This window comes from Cupressus sempervirens, chromosome 2 (assembly GCF_028749045.1).
Source record: "Cupressus sempervirens isolate cs-2001-9-10 chromosome 2, ASM2874904v1, whole genome shotgun sequence".
NCBI classification, from domain to species: domain Eukaryota; kingdom Viridiplantae; phylum Streptophyta; class Pinopsida; order Cupressales; family Cupressaceae; genus Cupressus; species Cupressus sempervirens.
The window spans coordinates 438,864,027-438,880,750 of NC_143119.1; the positions used below are offsets into that span (position 1 = coordinate 438,864,027).

Genomic DNA, 16,724 nt, shown 5'->3' on the forward strand with positions numbered 1-16,724 from the left:
TTTACTATTGAATTATTTCTTTGTGTCATTTCTGGGCTCTTCTTATGATCAACCACTATGATCAATTTGAGCCCTACTTTAGCATCTGAAATATTCTTACTCTTTTCAATGTCATTCCTTTTAGTATGCCAAAGATCTGTTTGCATCTCATTCTTTTGATAAAACAATGTAGAAGTATTCTGATATGAGGTCCTTTGTCTCAATCTCTTTTTCTAAATTCTTATCCAAGGGAACTTGCTGTAAAAGTTTGAAGTGAGCGGCAAGGTTTTGAATCTAATTTTCCTGTTATCATCTAACTTTATAATTTTTGATATATTCACTTTAAATGTTTGAAGATTTAAATCATAAGACGCTCTATTTGTTATGGCTTTCCTATGCATTTGAAATGGTTGATTAAATTTGGTTCTAATGATCAATTTTACATTATTGCAACACTGAAAGGAGGAATCAATACCTATGTGTTCTCCCAAAACAGACCCTAACGACATAAGAATCTCTATTTGGATTAGCTTTGGCAGTAAAGATTGAATACTAAACCAAGTTGGACACATAATATCTAACCCTTCTACTCTAAAATTCGAGTGTCATTCTACAAAATTAACAACATAACCATTGAAAAAACATTTAGACACAAATAAACTCTTTTTTAATAGATTCATCCATACAATGTAAATATAGGATTTTATTTGAAAAGTGAGAAATACTTACCTATTCTTCACAGTTGTCTTCTAATCAATTTGAAAGGTGAAATAAATCTTTCTTAGGGCCACTCCATATCACAAAGATTCCAACTTTTTGGCAGTCACACCATAAGTTTTTGATTTCCTCATTAGAGATAAAGATGGAATTATCTTCAATATTTGGAGATACTTGAGAGCCTAGATGACCTTTGGGGTTTGGTGAAACCACAAGAACCTTAGCTGCGGGTTGATGATGTAGAGGAATATATGGGCACTGATATGAATTAGCAGGGGGTGCATTGGATCTTAACCTAATCAAGTGCAAAGGAGTGGAAGGTGCTGACATATCATGCCCTACTGAAAATGGGGGAGGCTTACACCAGTTGGGGTGAGCATACTTAGATAAAAAACCCTAAACTGATTATCTAAACTATCAATGGTGAAAATTGGCTGAGCTTGCAGGTTACTTATCATTCCTGAGACATTGTAAGTGGATTCAACTTGGGGAATCTTTGGCAATTCTAACTGTTCATTTGATGCTTTCTGCTAGGAAATTGCCTCGTGATGGTTATGCCGATTCTGCCTTTCCTTCTCCTCCAAATTCTCCAAGATAGAAAATCTATTCGCTGTCTTGATTGCATAGTCGGAATTCCTCAAATCTTGATTGGCCGAAGGCAACGATCTGATTAGATTCTTCGAGTTAACCTTTGGCTTTCTGCTTGCGCCTTGTAATGTCTTAGGGTTTTTATTTATGTGATCGAATGACTGCTCTACCTTTTTCACATTATTGCCGAAGTTTGCCATTTTTTATCTTAGAAGTAGTTTTTGCATAATAGTTTAACTTTATCGAAGCCTAGATTAATTATTGTTATTTGTTGTAATTAATTTTTTTATGCGTTAAGCGAATTCAAACCCAAGACCTCCCGCATGAAAGGCTCACAAATTATTGTTGTGTTGTAGGCTCTTGCCTAATATTATAATATCGTTATTAGTAAAAAATTATAATATAATATATTAATCATATAATAATTCACATTGCATTTCAATTAAAATGAAAATTTTTAGTTCATTTTTAACATTTAAAAAAAAAAAAAGTTTATACATAAAAAGAATAAGTCATGGGCCAATTAATTTAAAGAAAATGGTTTTTCAATTGCATGTTGCTGAAATTAAAAAAAAGTTAAAAACTAGATTTCTAAATGCTATTTGATCCCTTAGGGTGTGGTCCCACGAGGGGAGCTGCATGATCTATTATTGTGGAGTGGGTGGTCCTATGAAACCAAAAACAAGTTTGTTATGAGATTAATTCGAATCTCCTCCTCAAATGTAGCAGCCCTAATTCTTAGGGTGCAAATTTAAGCGGGTGGAAAAGATGGGGGGCTAGAAATTGCTCCACCAGCTTAGGCTTTTCTTGTGCTACTTGTCAATCATATAACAATTTTCAATTTTTATCACTAATTTTTTTGAACATATATATTTATTTACTAAGTAAATTGAATATGTTAAAAAAAATAAAAAATCATGAGACCACTCACTTCCATAAATTATGGGACTTAAACTTTTTGTTCCAATACAAAATTCATGCAACCTCCCACTTTAAATTAATCCTAAAAAAACTCTAGAGTACAGCTGAATTTTTTTGTAAGCCCCCTCCATGGGACCGCACCCTCAGACTGCATAATCTTTTAACAGAGCTTAAATCCTTCATTCCCTTTCATTAAATAATTTAGCCAATGGGACGCTTTTGATGGTTTGCAAATCATTGCTCTGCACATCACGTTTCTTTTATAGGAAGGAGGGAAAAAAAATGCCACCTTCACGTGTGAGGGAAAGATGTCAGGCATTCAATCCAGTGGTCGCAGAATTCCCGAGCCAGCTTCGAGAGCTGTGCAGATATAAAACGCCGCCGCTTGTTCTGTTTAACCCTGCCCAAGTGCACATCACTCTTCACAATATGGCGGACGAAAGGTAAAACGCGGATAAATTCAGAGGCACTCATTTTTCCTGTTGGAAAGATAAAAAACCATACTTTTAATGTCCAAATTTCTTGGCGTCACCTTAATTTTCATGCTCCCTGCAATTTATTGAATACGCCTTCTAATTTTATATAACAAAGTTGTTCAATTTGGGGTCAGTTAATAACTGCTTTGTTTGCAGGGCAGAGAAGAATTTGCATACGGAAGCATTGGAATCTAATCAGCAAGAGCAATGGGTGCAGTATGTTTCAGCATGGCTTATTCCACACCGTATAATTATAATTGTTTATCTGGTTAACCGATAACATATTTAAGTAAAAATATTCCTTAGTAGATGCTTATTGCATTCCAGCAAGTTATAATCTTATTTTCTATTATCAATGTTTTCCCAAAAACTATACTGAAAAAGAAAGAGCATGCGGAAAAAAATCTGTATTCTTTCTGAATCAATGTATTGGATTACTTGGGAATCCATCAAAGTAAGTCTCGATTCACAAAAAAAAAAAAACACAGTTTTTTTCAGTAAACACTTTTTCATACTTTATGTATCGTGGAAACTTGAGCTTACAATAACCTTAGATTAATTGTAACAGCGAATTAATATGTACTGTGGAACAGTCATGCCTAGGATAAACTTACATTAATTGTAACAACGAATAAATATGTCAGTAAATGTGGTCTGATACAAAAATATATTTAGCTCTGGTTTTGAATGAATGAAGCTACGTTACCCAGTTCTCTGGAAATGCCTTCTGGACCAGCAGAAGTTTGAACCCTACCTAGTCCCACTACAGTTCGACTGCTGGTAAGCAACCCATTTGTCATTTGTACTCGTGTAGAACAATATAACATTTAAGTATGAGTTATATTTATTTCCTTTCTTATACTTTAAGTTATAAGTTATATTTGTATAAATACTGTTAGAATGTTTGAGATAGGTTTCAGCTTCATAGGAGTTAAATGCAGATTCTAGATTTTGGGGGTTTTCAAAATATTTCAGACTTAGCCAAATTTTAGGATTTAGCATGCCTTCAGCAATGTTATCTTTGCCAACCTTTTCTAACTTTTTGAGGTCAAATTGAAGTTGGAACAATTTTAAAAAAATGATTCTAGCTCATTTTCTCACAAATTACTTGATTTCAATTATATATTCCTGACAGACTTAGCTCAATCACTTGCTCACACCTAAGAGAAACATTACTGTCCAACAAGCCAAAATTGCTCAAACTAGACTTGAAAAGTGCTACCACCTAAGACCATGTAAGAAGCTAAGACTACCTAAGATCACCTAAGGCTACCTCAAACATGTTGCCAAGAGAAAAATCTTTAAAAGGGAAGTGAAGAAGATGATGATGAAGAAGAATATAAATAAATTTTTAATCCATTAGTTGGACTTCAAACAACGATACTTGAACTTGATTTTATGATTTAATTTTAGTGTTTTGAATATTTGATGTTGAACTTGAAGTATATGATGCTATGATGGTATGATCATGATTATGATGCTATGATTACAAGTTTATGGTGTTTAAATTAATTTATGATACTATGTGACATTCTGATCTTAACTCATTCTTCTCGACTTCATAAATGTGTGTGTGTGTGTGTGTGTATAATTTTTACATGTTTGAATGAACCCAAATGAACCTGAACCCCTTCTCAAAAAATTTTCATACCGACAATTTGGTCCTTTGTACCTGAACTTTAACTGGTTACTTAGGAATGAAGGATTTTAATGAAGCCCACAAGATCAAATAGTCTAAGGGACCATGGGATCACAGCCCAAGCTAACTCCAAATTCTTTTCCAAGTCAGACCTTCTATTATGAATCTTGAGTCTTGACAATCAAACTAGCAGTTTGTGTTATGGTAAATCGATGTTGTTGTAATTGTATTAAACAGAGGATATGAAAGTTCCTTATATAGATTTACAAAGATGATGTTTCTAAAAGAAACAATTGTGAATTGAAGACAAAAATAGAAACTACCTAATAAACCTTAGTTTCTCGGGTTCGCTGTTTTGTCCCAAGAACCCTGCTTGGGTTTGAACTAGTTCGAAATATTGGTCCAATTCGACCCAGGTTCGATCAGGGTTTGATTTTCCCTGGGCTGGTTCGAACCCGGGTGAATTTTAGCTACCCAGATCGAATTTGGGTGAATTTATGCGGACGGGCAACTTTCAAGTCACTTTTTATAACAAATTTTATATTTTTTGAGTTCCAGTTGCCCTATAAAGTGAATATAAGTAGGTTATTTTGGCTTCTAACATCATTTGTGGTTACAACTTATGTGTTTAAAGTTTATGCCTATGGTGTTTTTGTTGTTTAAATGATTAACTTAGTTTACATCATATGATTTTATGATGCTCTATGCTTCTAGGCTTCATAAATATGTATATATATAATTTTTTATAAATCTTACATGTTTTTGTACAAATGAACCCAAACAAACCCAAAACCCTTTCCAAATTTTTTTCATATCAGCGAACTGGTTCTTTGAACTTGTGAACTGAACTCGAACCGGTAACTAAGTAATAAATTAAAGACTAACTAGGATGACCATTAAAGAAACGATAGAATATTCTAATACCCTTACTTAATGGTCATTCTCTAACTGCTGTCTTTTGGTCACAAATTCAAAAAAAATAATTTTGCTGCTGCTGAGATGCTCTTTGGATTTACAAAATGTTAACGACCAAGAAGCCAAAATTTTTTCATAAAAGAATAGAGAAGGGTGTCCCCTTCTTTAGAATGCTTTGTAAAAAGAGACAAGAGCCTGCCATTGACTATGCTGCTGACTATGCCTTTGAGATGAGTCTGCCACAAACCCTCCCAGCATCAGCAAAACATCTGATCATAAATCATCACAAAACATCCAACTTGATTTTGGATAATGAAGCTGCTCTTCCCTAGAGACAGAGATAAACATTGAGAACAACTAGCACAATTTTGAGGAAAAATCGACAAACCCTCCAAACTTTGCATATGAGCATGATGCCCCAAAATAGATTGCAAAAAGCCGTGATTTTCTAGGAGAAAAATCGAAAAAACTGATCACAATTTTTGAAACAAGATTTTTTGAGGTGAAAGCTCAATCAAAACCATACAATACAAAGGTTTTCTTTATAGGAAAAATGGTAAAACCCACCAAATATTTTTTGAGAAAACAATTATAAACCCACCAAAAAATCCCATGCAACTTTGCGAATTAGAAAATCAGAAATTTATGAGGGAAAAATTATGAAAACCCATTGGAAAATTTTAAAGGGAAAAACTTATTAAAACCCATTAGAAATGTTTAAGGGCAGCAAAACACGAGACTTCACATGGAAAACAAGCGCATGCAAGTATATGCAACAAACATGCAAGTACATGCAACCCTAAAAAATTAGAAACTTTTGTTGCAACCAAGAAATCACGGGATCAAAACCTTAACTAGGCTTGCGATTTTCAGCAAAAATCATTGAAGACAAACCGCAAAAGTCTCAAAATACTTCTAACGATTTTCATTTCTAAAAAAATTAAAATCAAATTTTTGGAAAAAATTCCAAATCAAAAGAGGCTCAAATATTTTAAAAAAAATCCGCCAAATATTATGAAATCCCATTGACCTTCTCTAAAACCATGTTATGATAAATCGATGTTGTTGTAGTTGTATTAAACAAAAGAGATGAAAGCTCCTTGTATAGATTTACAAAGACGATGTTTCTAAAAGAAACAATCATGAACTAATGACGGAAATAGAGACTCCCTAATAAAGTAAAAGACTAACTAGGATGATCATTAAAGAAACATTATAATATTCTAATAGTTTGGTTGACCTTATCCTCCTCGAATATGTTGTGCATGATTTGGTACTAAACCCGGCTATCATCATACGCTATGCACTTTATGACAAAGTGCCATTTAGTTTCAATCACATGTCTCATAAAACATGCAAATCCTTTCTTTCCACTCTTCCTTGGGCCTTTACCATCAACTCTACTGAGGTGATGATAACCCATTCTCAATCGAGCCACTAATAATCTAACTTTCTCTTTAATCACTACCTGCAATGTCGCTACTTAAACTAGTGGATCGAGAGACAATTCTCTTAACTTTCTCCATCACTTTCTCAATTTCTTACACTTCAATCCGGTAAGAGAGATTAAAATGAATGATGTAATATAGATCAATTAATTTTTCTCTCAAGAATATTTTCTAAATCAAATAGGTGAATGTCGATATAGAAATCACTAGACTTGATATAATATTCTCTCCAATCAATTCTCGAACAATTGCAACTTAAAGTTATATTGTTTCTTTAGATATATATTGTATTTCCACTCAAGGTAGTATGATATGTATCTTACTAATTTCTTGGATGGAAATATATATTGTTATGATTGAGTGGGTGATATGTGAAGCATAGTTTGCAGACTTGGACTTGGAGAGTACTCAGGAAGCCCAAAAGTTTCAACTCGGAAAAAACTTGGCATATACTCGGGGAAAACTCGGCAACTCAGAAAGTACAAAAATTTAAAATCTCTTAAAGAAACATATTTTTTTTGTAGAATACAATTACAAAATGTATTAAATTAGTAATTGACATTTCAATAGAGAAAATGTGTAGTGTAATGGCACTAAAATGTTGTGAAAAATGCATCTAATCCAATGTTTTCCCTGCATCAACATTGTTACCTACATTTTTTAACATCTATAAATATGCAAGAGTTAAACTTGAGAGTACTTGCCCAACAAAAAAACTTGGGAGTACTCGGCAACTCTGAGAGTACTTGGAGAGTTTGCAAACTATGATGTGAAGTATTACTTCCTTAAATATAATTTTTTTGCATCATTAACAATATCAATCACTCCAAATTAAATGATAAGCTCCATTATCTCTGTATACATTAATTTCTGGTAGATTTGCTGCAAGTTTAAGTGTTATTTTACTTCTCCGAAATATGGCACCTCTCTTCCATTTTGTCTTAAAATGTTCTTTGTCCTATATGCTTCTCTTACATTCTTTTAATTTACATGACTTGTTTTCCGTTTATAATTGTAAACGTGGATTCTTCCATCAAGAAAAGTTCTTTAATAAATTGTTGCTTTGTCATACAGTTGAATAATTATTGGATGATACTTTTGTCTCCATGTCTCTTGATTTAGTATATTCTTCTCCATATGATAAAGAATTCCGACTTCTAATTTGCTACACATGCATCTCCCATATTTCTCTACCGATGGCATAGTTTGCTGTCTATTATTCGCTGATTGATTCCATCCATTTTCTGATTGTACAGGGTTTAAGTGTTGATTGGGTTAACCATTATTGTCTAAGCATCATCTTCAAGTCAGAATTGCTTGCATCGCTGTGATCTTCTTATCTATTCTTTTCAGATATCATTTTACAACATAGATTCCTATTAATATATGCATCTGTGAGTATCAATGAATGATCTTTGGTGTGGCTCCAATGAAATGACTTTATTGACAGTAACTCATCTCATTGATTTAATAATTGTAAGTTCATCTATTAGATACAATGCTTGGTTAATTTATCTTGTGAATTCCAAAGGTGTTGTACCAATATGAATTGCTGGTATATATGTGATCCAGGCCAAGAAATCCCTCTTCCTGAATGAGAAATAAAGTTATCTTGTTTTATACCCAACTGAATAGTTGTATCTATAGACAAGCACCTTTCCATCATTAATGGTTAAATTCGTTACTTTTATCTTTAATCGCAACTTCCCACTATTTTCTTTGATAAGTATTTCTTATTATATCCTCCGGTATTACATGTGGTTCTCCTAATTGTTTTTTGTAGTTTGTGATTACATTACTATCTATTTAGTTATTTATAATTATAATTATTGATATTTCGTTACAAATGTATGTTGTTATTTGATTTATATAATACTATATTTGGTTATAATATTTAATATTAACATTATTTTATAATTATACTATCACACTCAATAATGTTTAGAATATTATACTATATTTTAAATCTCTTCTCTTCTAGTAAAGATGATTTAATAATAAATTATTTTATAACCTATTATTATTTATTCATTTTTTAATTTGTTTTATTATTTATTAATAAAAATTTTAATCTAGAAAACGGGGACATTACACTACTTCTAGGTGAGTCTTATCACCTTGTTTACTCCTAGGTAAGTCTCATCACCTTGTTTTTAAGTTGGGTTGAACACTTCGATGTAGTGAGCCTTTTTTCCAACCAATATTATTATTCCACATGGCAGTCCGGAATTTTTATATGATAAACTTTCTTTTTCCATATTGGGATTAGGGTATTCTTGTAACTTGATGTTCCACTTACTCAACTTCTTTATATTTTGTTTCATCCATGTTTTCTTCTTATGAATCAAGTCCTCTTTCATTACAATTTTAGGCCATTGTTGGTTATCCATGTTTCCAAGTTTTTTAAAATAATTTATTAGCTGAGATATCATTGCTGCCTCCAACAGAAAATTACCTGCTTTTGCTAAGAGAATTTCATATGACATCAAAGTCTTAACTTTAAGACTGTTAGTGATTAAGTGTCTCTGAATCCTCTCTACTTGTCTCCAACTGCACTTTGTCATGCTGCCACCTCAAACTTTGCAGCCACAAAGGGCAACCAAGGTGACCAGAAAACCAAATAAAGTTTTATATTTTTTCTAGTCCCAAAGTAGGCAATCTAAAAAATGTCTCATTCATTTTTATTTGCAGCCATATGTATTGCTTATTTGGATTTTTTTTTCAAACACCATACCATTTCTCTTCTATAAACACTCTAATTCCACTGGGTCCTTTACTTGTATCATTCTCATTGTTCTAATTTGAAAATTTCTTGTAACCATCAAATTTGTGGCCGTGTAACCATCATGCTCATTTGTCTCTACAAGAATAATCAAATCCTTCCTTTTTCTGTAGGCTCTAACCCAAGACCTGTTCTCCAAGGATCACCTTTGCCATTCCAACTTACTACACTCAAGTGACCTTGTGGGGGACCTATTTCCTATTTCTTATTTGAGAAATTCTTATTAATTTAAGCTTTCCCATTTTTCAGCCATGCCCACTTTCCCTTGTCCGATTTTACTTTTACCCATTCCTTCCTTTGCTCCTCTTGTTGAGCAAAAGTCGGACCTTCATCTAGATAGAACTGTTTTTCCCATTTTTCAGCCATGCCCACTTTCCCTCGTCTGATTTTACTTTTATCCATTCCTTCCTTTGTTCTTCTTGTTGAGCAAAAATTAGAACTTCATCTAGATAGAACTGTGCTCCTTTGAGTAGCTCTCTATTTCCAAGGATAATATTTTTATCCTCTATGTTTCTCAAGATTACTTTTATGTGTCTATCCCTTCCTCCATCCAACCAATTACCAATCTTGTTTGCTTGTTGGATGCTGCCTATCCACTTCAGTTTATCTCTGAGAAAGTCCCTTTCAAGAATAATGGTTCTCTCTTTTCCTTTGAAATCTTTCAACCCTTCTATAATGATATTTGCAGCCTTGCCTCCTTTGTCCTGTTCTTCCCTTATTTAAATTTTGATTTATTGTTTGACAATTCCCTTTTGTTTGCTTGCTGAACTATTTACCACCTGTGACCAAGATTTGGCTTTCGTTATCTATTACTTTAATTGAGATTCTTTAGATTCTAAGTCTGCCAAAGCTGATTGGATTTCTTTCAATTGTGTGGTGTCCACTTCTTTCACCACTTATTTTCCTTTACTCCTTAGTCTCAATTATTCCGTTTCCTATTTAATGGTTTCAAGTTCTTGCTGTTCTATATCCATTTTGATCTACATGTTTGAAATTTGTTCTTTCAAATTTTTGTTATATATTCTATTTTGCTTGTGTTCTCTAAGGCTTCATATCCTTTGCTCTCTTCTTCCTTGTTTCTTGTCTCAATGGTTTCCATCCTCTTTTTTAAGTCCATAAGCTCCTCCACATACATTTCTGAAGACCACAAAAGCATTGTTCTAGTTGGACCATAATAGATTTTCTTGTCTTTTTGCTCTTCCCCATTGTCACCTTTGTTTTCTGTACCTACTTTTTGTTGATTCAAATGATTCAAATTTGACTTGGAGTTCTTGTTTGTTTCCACATGTACTTGCAATCCTTCATTTTCCCTCTATTTCTACGTGGTTGGTCTCATACTCGACTAATAGTGTTGGCATAACTAATGTAGATTGTAGAGAAAAGTTGTTGCAACATATGTTTGATGATCATTGGATCAATTATTGTGTTTTTATTGATGTCAATTTGAAGGTTGAAAATGAACTATTTATCGTGGAGCTTAGTTCTATACCGAGCATGAGACAAATAAAGTGTGCGGAGTTAGAGTGTGCGATTGATATGGGAGACTCAAAAATGTCTCTAGTTGCTGTGTAATTTCATGTACTATACACAAGTTGATTGATGTATGATAGAGCAACCGGGTTAATCAATTTTTGATAGATAGTGAATGATTTGATTGGTTTATCGAATTTGTGATGATCCAGATGTTGGAATTCAAGATTTATGATGTTTACTCAGTTTTTGATCATGGTTATAGTTGTGTATGATTTGGTTTAGAAGAAGGCATGTTTTGGATCAATTGAAGACAATTTAGGAAGGAAAATGAAGAATAGGTTGAGTATTTATGTCCAATCTTGAATTGTTAACATGTAGGCCACTTCCAATAGATCTTTTACGATGTAAAGTTGGATGATGATGTGACAAGGGCATGGAACCAATGGATTATGATGGATCCGTTATAAATTGGTAGCTATGATGGAATTTCTTGGAAGTATGCATGTTCATTGGAAAAAAGTGTTATTGCCAAATGTTCTTTGTTGAATCAATGTGCGATTCAAATTGGTGATCAAGATGATCTGGTAAATAACATATTAGGGTTTATTGAGATGTTTTGGTGGGCCTAAGGTGAGTTTCAAGTGTAATGCATTTACGTTAAGGCGGCGACCGCCATAACGATTGAGATATGATGATGATCGTGAATGGTGTGTGCGATCATACCAGTATATGAATTCTTGCAATCAGAAGAAGATGTTGAGCTAAACTGGATCTGTACAAGCAATAGAGTAGTGTTATTTGTAGATCACTTACCATGTTGAACCCTAATAGGTTCTCAAGTATAAATCCCTTAACTAGGTCACTTTTAATAGGGTGAGTAGGATCCTAACAAGTCTGAAGTTTAATTCCTTTAACCAGGTTGCTCATTAATATGAGTTAGAAATTCTCCATGAGGTTACTCCTAACAAGGCTTGAGGCAAATCCCTTAATCGGGTGAATCCTAACACGGTCTGCTCCTAACAGGGCTTTATTATAAGCTCCTAATATGGCTAAACTCTTAACCAGGCATATTTCAGAAGAGTGCAAAATACTTGTGGGTACTAATTACCACTGTGGCTTTTCCCTTTAACCAAGGTTTCCCATGTGAAAAATCTTGGTGTCTTTGTGTTGCTTGTGTAGATATTTTATTTGTTGTCTTATTGATAGTTTCACAAGTTTACATTGCATGCATGTGATGGATGGTTTAGCGACTAAGATCTGATATGTTGGTGATCATTTGATCAAGAGTTTTAAGTTTTTGAATTGGGTAGATTGCTGATTCACCCCTTGTCTCAGTAATCTTGGACCTTGTGTATATTAACAATTGGTATCAGAGTACATAAGTCTTGGTGGAAAGCCTAACAACTTGAGGTAAAGATTAAGATGATGAAGAAGGAAGGTCCAAAGCTTTCAAAGGAATACTTCTACATATAGTGTGACAGGATGGAGATCTACATTAGAGGAATGAGAGGACGATATTAGACACATATTGAGTGCCAATATACTAGACCTAATGGGACACTTAGTGCAGATCAATTGAAGGTGGATATATAAAGCATATTAGCCTTGGATGCTATTGTAAGTTCTCTATCTGATGCTAAATTTTTCGATATTCGTGGCCCTGGTACTGCTCATAAAGTTTGGGAAAAGCTTAAGTCTTTCTATGATGGAGATGTTCATATTCAAAGAGTTAAGGATGAAAGTTTCAAAGGGAAATATGCCATTGCAGTTTATGCTATTCATGAGACAAGAACATTTGAAAAAATTTCCACTGATGGATTGATTGGAGAGCTTAGTGCATTTGAGATGAACAATTTTGACAATAGTACTCCCAAGGCTGAAGCATCTGTTAAGGCTTCCTTATCATTGGTACCATGAAGCATAGGCAAGGAAGTTAGAGAGATTGATACATTTCTTGTCGAGGAAAGAAGACAACATGAGTAGGAAGCCCTACTTGCAAGGAAGTTGCCTAGAGGTATTGATAAGTACAAAGGTAAATCCTTTGAAATGTTTTTCATGCAAAAATATTGGTTATATTGCTGCTAGATGTCCTAATACTGATGAGAAGGATATAGTAAAAAAATTTAAAAGAAAAGGAAAGAAGCAATGCTATGTTGCAGTTGATGTAGGAATGACAAACAATAAGTTAGAAGGTATTGATGAAGAAGAAATGGTGTTTGTTGCTGTCAAGGAAGAAACCACAAAAATGTGAAAGTGAGAAGGGTTTTGTTTCACATATAGATCAAAAAAATGATTCGGTTATTGACAATGGTTGTTTTCATCACATGAGCGGTGATAAAAGCAAGTTCATTAAGCTTGAAGAGTTTGATGGTGGAGTAGTCAAATTTGGTAATAATACTCCATGTTTGGTCAAATTAATGCTGATAAACTGTGTCTTGGTGAAGGTTGAAGCAGAACTTTCTTAGTGTTGGACAACTTAATGATAAAGGATATCATCTAGAGTTCAAGGGAGGTATGTGAAGGATTCTAGGAAGCTCAAGAGATTTGATTGCTACCAGAATACAAACCAAAGATAACTTATTTTATTTGAGTACTATTGTTAATAGTCGTTTGGTTGCTAAAGTTTAAGATAGTTGGTTGTGGCATAGGAGATGTTGTCATGTGAACTTTGATAGCTTGGTAAAGACAAGCAAGACTAATGCAGTTAGAGGATTGCCTCCATTAGTGAAACCGAACAATGTAATGTGCAATGAATGCTGATTGGGTAAGTTGACTAGTACTACTTTAAGTAGCGAATTTCATTCATCCAAGAATGTCTTGGATCTAGTTCATATTGATTTGTGTGGTCCTATGAGGACTAGAAGTTATCATGATGATAAGTATTTCATGTTATTTGTTGGTGATTTCTTTAAAGTGATGTGGGTAAACTTCATGAAAGAAAAATTAGAAGCATTCCATAAGTTGAAAGTGTTTAAGGCTTTAGTGGAAAAGGAAACTGTTAAGAATCTAATGTGTTTAAGATCTGACAAAGATGGAGAGTATATTTCTTGGGAATTTGTTGATTATTATGACTCGAATGGAATAAAAAACCAAATGTCTTCTCCAAGGACTCCACAACAAAATGGTATAGTTGAAAGAAGAAATAGAATAATTGTGGATGCTGCCAAGACTATGTTGATTCAAGGTGATGTTGCTAAAATGTATTGGAGAGAAGCAAATAGCATTGCAGTCTACATTACGAATTGGGTACAAGAGAAGAAAGGATCTGGTAAGACTCCTTAGGAATTATGGTATGGTCACACTCCTAATATGAAGTACTTGAAAGTTTTTGGTAATAGATGCTATATTAAAATAGACGACTTCACTGGAATATTTGATCCTAAAAGTGATGAAGGAATTTTCCTAGGATATTCTACTAAAATCAAAGCATTTAAGTGGTTTAACAGAAGGACTAACACAATGATTGAGAGTATGGATGTAAAGGTTGATAAATTTCTAGTTAGATGTGATGATCAAGATGATTCTAGTAAGCATGAATCAAAGTTTGACTAGGAAATTGTTTATCTACAATCGAAGGAGCAAAGGAATGTTGAACAAAACAATGTAGAAGAAAAAACAATTCAACCGGTAGAAAAAGATTAAGCTTAAAGCACTGAACCAGTAATACTAAGGTATGTAAGATAAAAGAAATTGAATCACTCCATAGAAGAAATGATTGGTGACAAGGATGTAGGAGTACAAACTAGAAGAAAAGTTAGAGAAAGTACTTGTTTGATCTAAGAATTTGAACCAAGAACAACAAGTGAACCATTGAGAAATGATGATTGGGTTAAAGCTATGGAAGAAGTGCTTGATCAAATTGGCAAGAATGATACTTGGACATTAATTACAAGACCCATAGACAGGAGTGTAATAGGCACAAAGTTGGTGTTCAGAAACAAGCTAAATGTAGATGGTGCAATAATCAAGAACAACGCAAGATTAGTTTTCAAAGGGCATGAACAAGAAGTACTTGATTATGTGGAAACCTTTGCACTAGTAGCTAGACTTGAAGGTGTTAGAATGTTACTAGCCAGTGTAACCTACAAGAAATTTAAACTCTTCTAGATGGATGTGAAGTCTTCTTTCCTAAACGGTGTATTAGAGGAAGAAGTTTATATTGATCAACCAAAAGGGTTTGCATTGTCAAAAGATTAGGATATGGTATGCAAGTTGCAGAAAGCATTGTATGGGTGGAAGAAACAATTTAGAGCATTGAAAGGTTACATTCATACTCAATCAATGTTGGCTTCAAGAGAACTAATGAACATACTAATGTGTACTTGAATGTGGAAGGTGATAAATAGTTGATTGCTGAAGTCTTCATTGATGACATCATCTTTTGATGGCGACAATGACATGAGCATGAAGTTTGTAGAAGAAATGAAGAAAGAATTTGAAATGTCCATTGATAGGTGAGATAAAAGTTTTCATTGGACTACAGGTGATGCAACTCAAAGATGGTGTTTTCATTTGTCAACCTGAGTATGTGAAGGAAGTATTGGAGACCTTTGTTATAGAAGATTCCAAACCAGTTGGAACCCCAATGGTTATTAGGTGTAAGTTGTCCAAGGATGACACTTCAAGTTCAGTTAATGAAATTCTTTATAGGTCTATGATTGACAAATTACATTACATTGTTCATAGTAGACTTGATATAGCACTTGCAGTTGGGATAGTTGCAAGATTCAAGTCAAATCCAAAGGAAGTACATATGGTAGTAGCAAAGAGGATATTTAGATATTTAAAAAGGACAATTGATTATGGCCTTTGGTATCCTCATAATGATGATTTTACTCTGAAAGTGTATACTGATGCAGATTGGGCATGAAACATTGATGAGGGAAGAACACAAGTGGTGGAGCATTTTTCTTAGGTGGTAAACTTGTGTCATGGATCAGTAAAAAGTAGAATTGTATCTGACAATCTATAGTAGAAGTAGAGTATGTTGCAGCCTCAAGTAATTGTTCACAAGCAATTTGGATAAAGGAAGTCTTAGAAGGGATCAATAAGAAGATCACAAAACTAATGACTATTTATTGTGATAACCCCAGTGCAATAAACATATCGCAGAATCCAATTCAACCCCCGAAGACCAAGCACATTGTAACAAAGTATCATTTTCTAAGGGAAAAGGTGTAGGGGAAAGAAATGAAGATGGACTTTGTGACATCAAAGGAGCAAGTTGCAAATATCTTCACAAAGTCATTATCTAAGGATGCTTTTGAGTATCTAAGAGGTAGGCTAGGGGTTATTCCCCTACCTGAGTAGTAGCAAGGTGTTATTGCTGCATCAATCCAGAGGATTCATTGCATATTTTACAATGGGTTGATGTAATGGGGACTGCTTAGGGGAAGTAGTTGGTCAAAAAGTTAGAAAATCATGAAGGGGTTACTCATGTTTTGACTGACACCTTTGACATTGTTGTCAAAAGGGTAGAAGTATATGAAAGATCACATGACCAGGGAAGAAGTGTCTAAAAAGAGAAGTCCTAACGGCGATAAGAGAACAAGATCATAGTTGGGAAAGAAAAAAAAAATCAAAAGCATGTTGTAGGAGAAGTACATATGAGAGGATGGAGAAGCATGTTGCCATCAATTGTTTGTGATGCCATGGTTTTGATATTGATGATCTTGGTGTTGCCATCAATGCCAAAGGGGAAGATTGTTGGCATAACTGATTCAAATTGTAGAGAAGAGTTGTTGCAACATATGTTTGATGATCGTTGGATCGGTTATTATGTTGTC

The 16,724-nt window shown here is 33.9% G+C and overlaps 1 protein-coding gene across 5 annotated transcripts in view; it reads left to right on the forward strand.

Annotated features, from left to right (window-relative positions):
• Positions 1-2,331: 2,331 nt before the first annotated feature.
• LOC149572961 (endonuclease V family protein) overlaps positions 2,332-16,724 on the forward strand; it is a 179,935-nt gene continuing 165,542 nt past the window's right edge. For 2 of the 5 annotated variants that reach the window (XM_089814093.1, XM_089814094.1), the window contains exons 1-2: positions 2,341-2,648; positions 2,838-2,897. In XM_089814093.1, coding sequence (XP_089670219.1) covers positions 2,428-2,648; positions 2,838-2,897 — 281 coding nt within the window. In that variant the 5' untranslated portion in view covers positions 2,341-2,427. Of the gene's footprint in view, positions 2,649-2,837; positions 2,898-16,724 lie in introns of all 5 variants that reach the window. The other 3 variants (XM_089814091.1, XM_089814090.1, XM_089814092.1) reach the window with 3 other exon arrangements.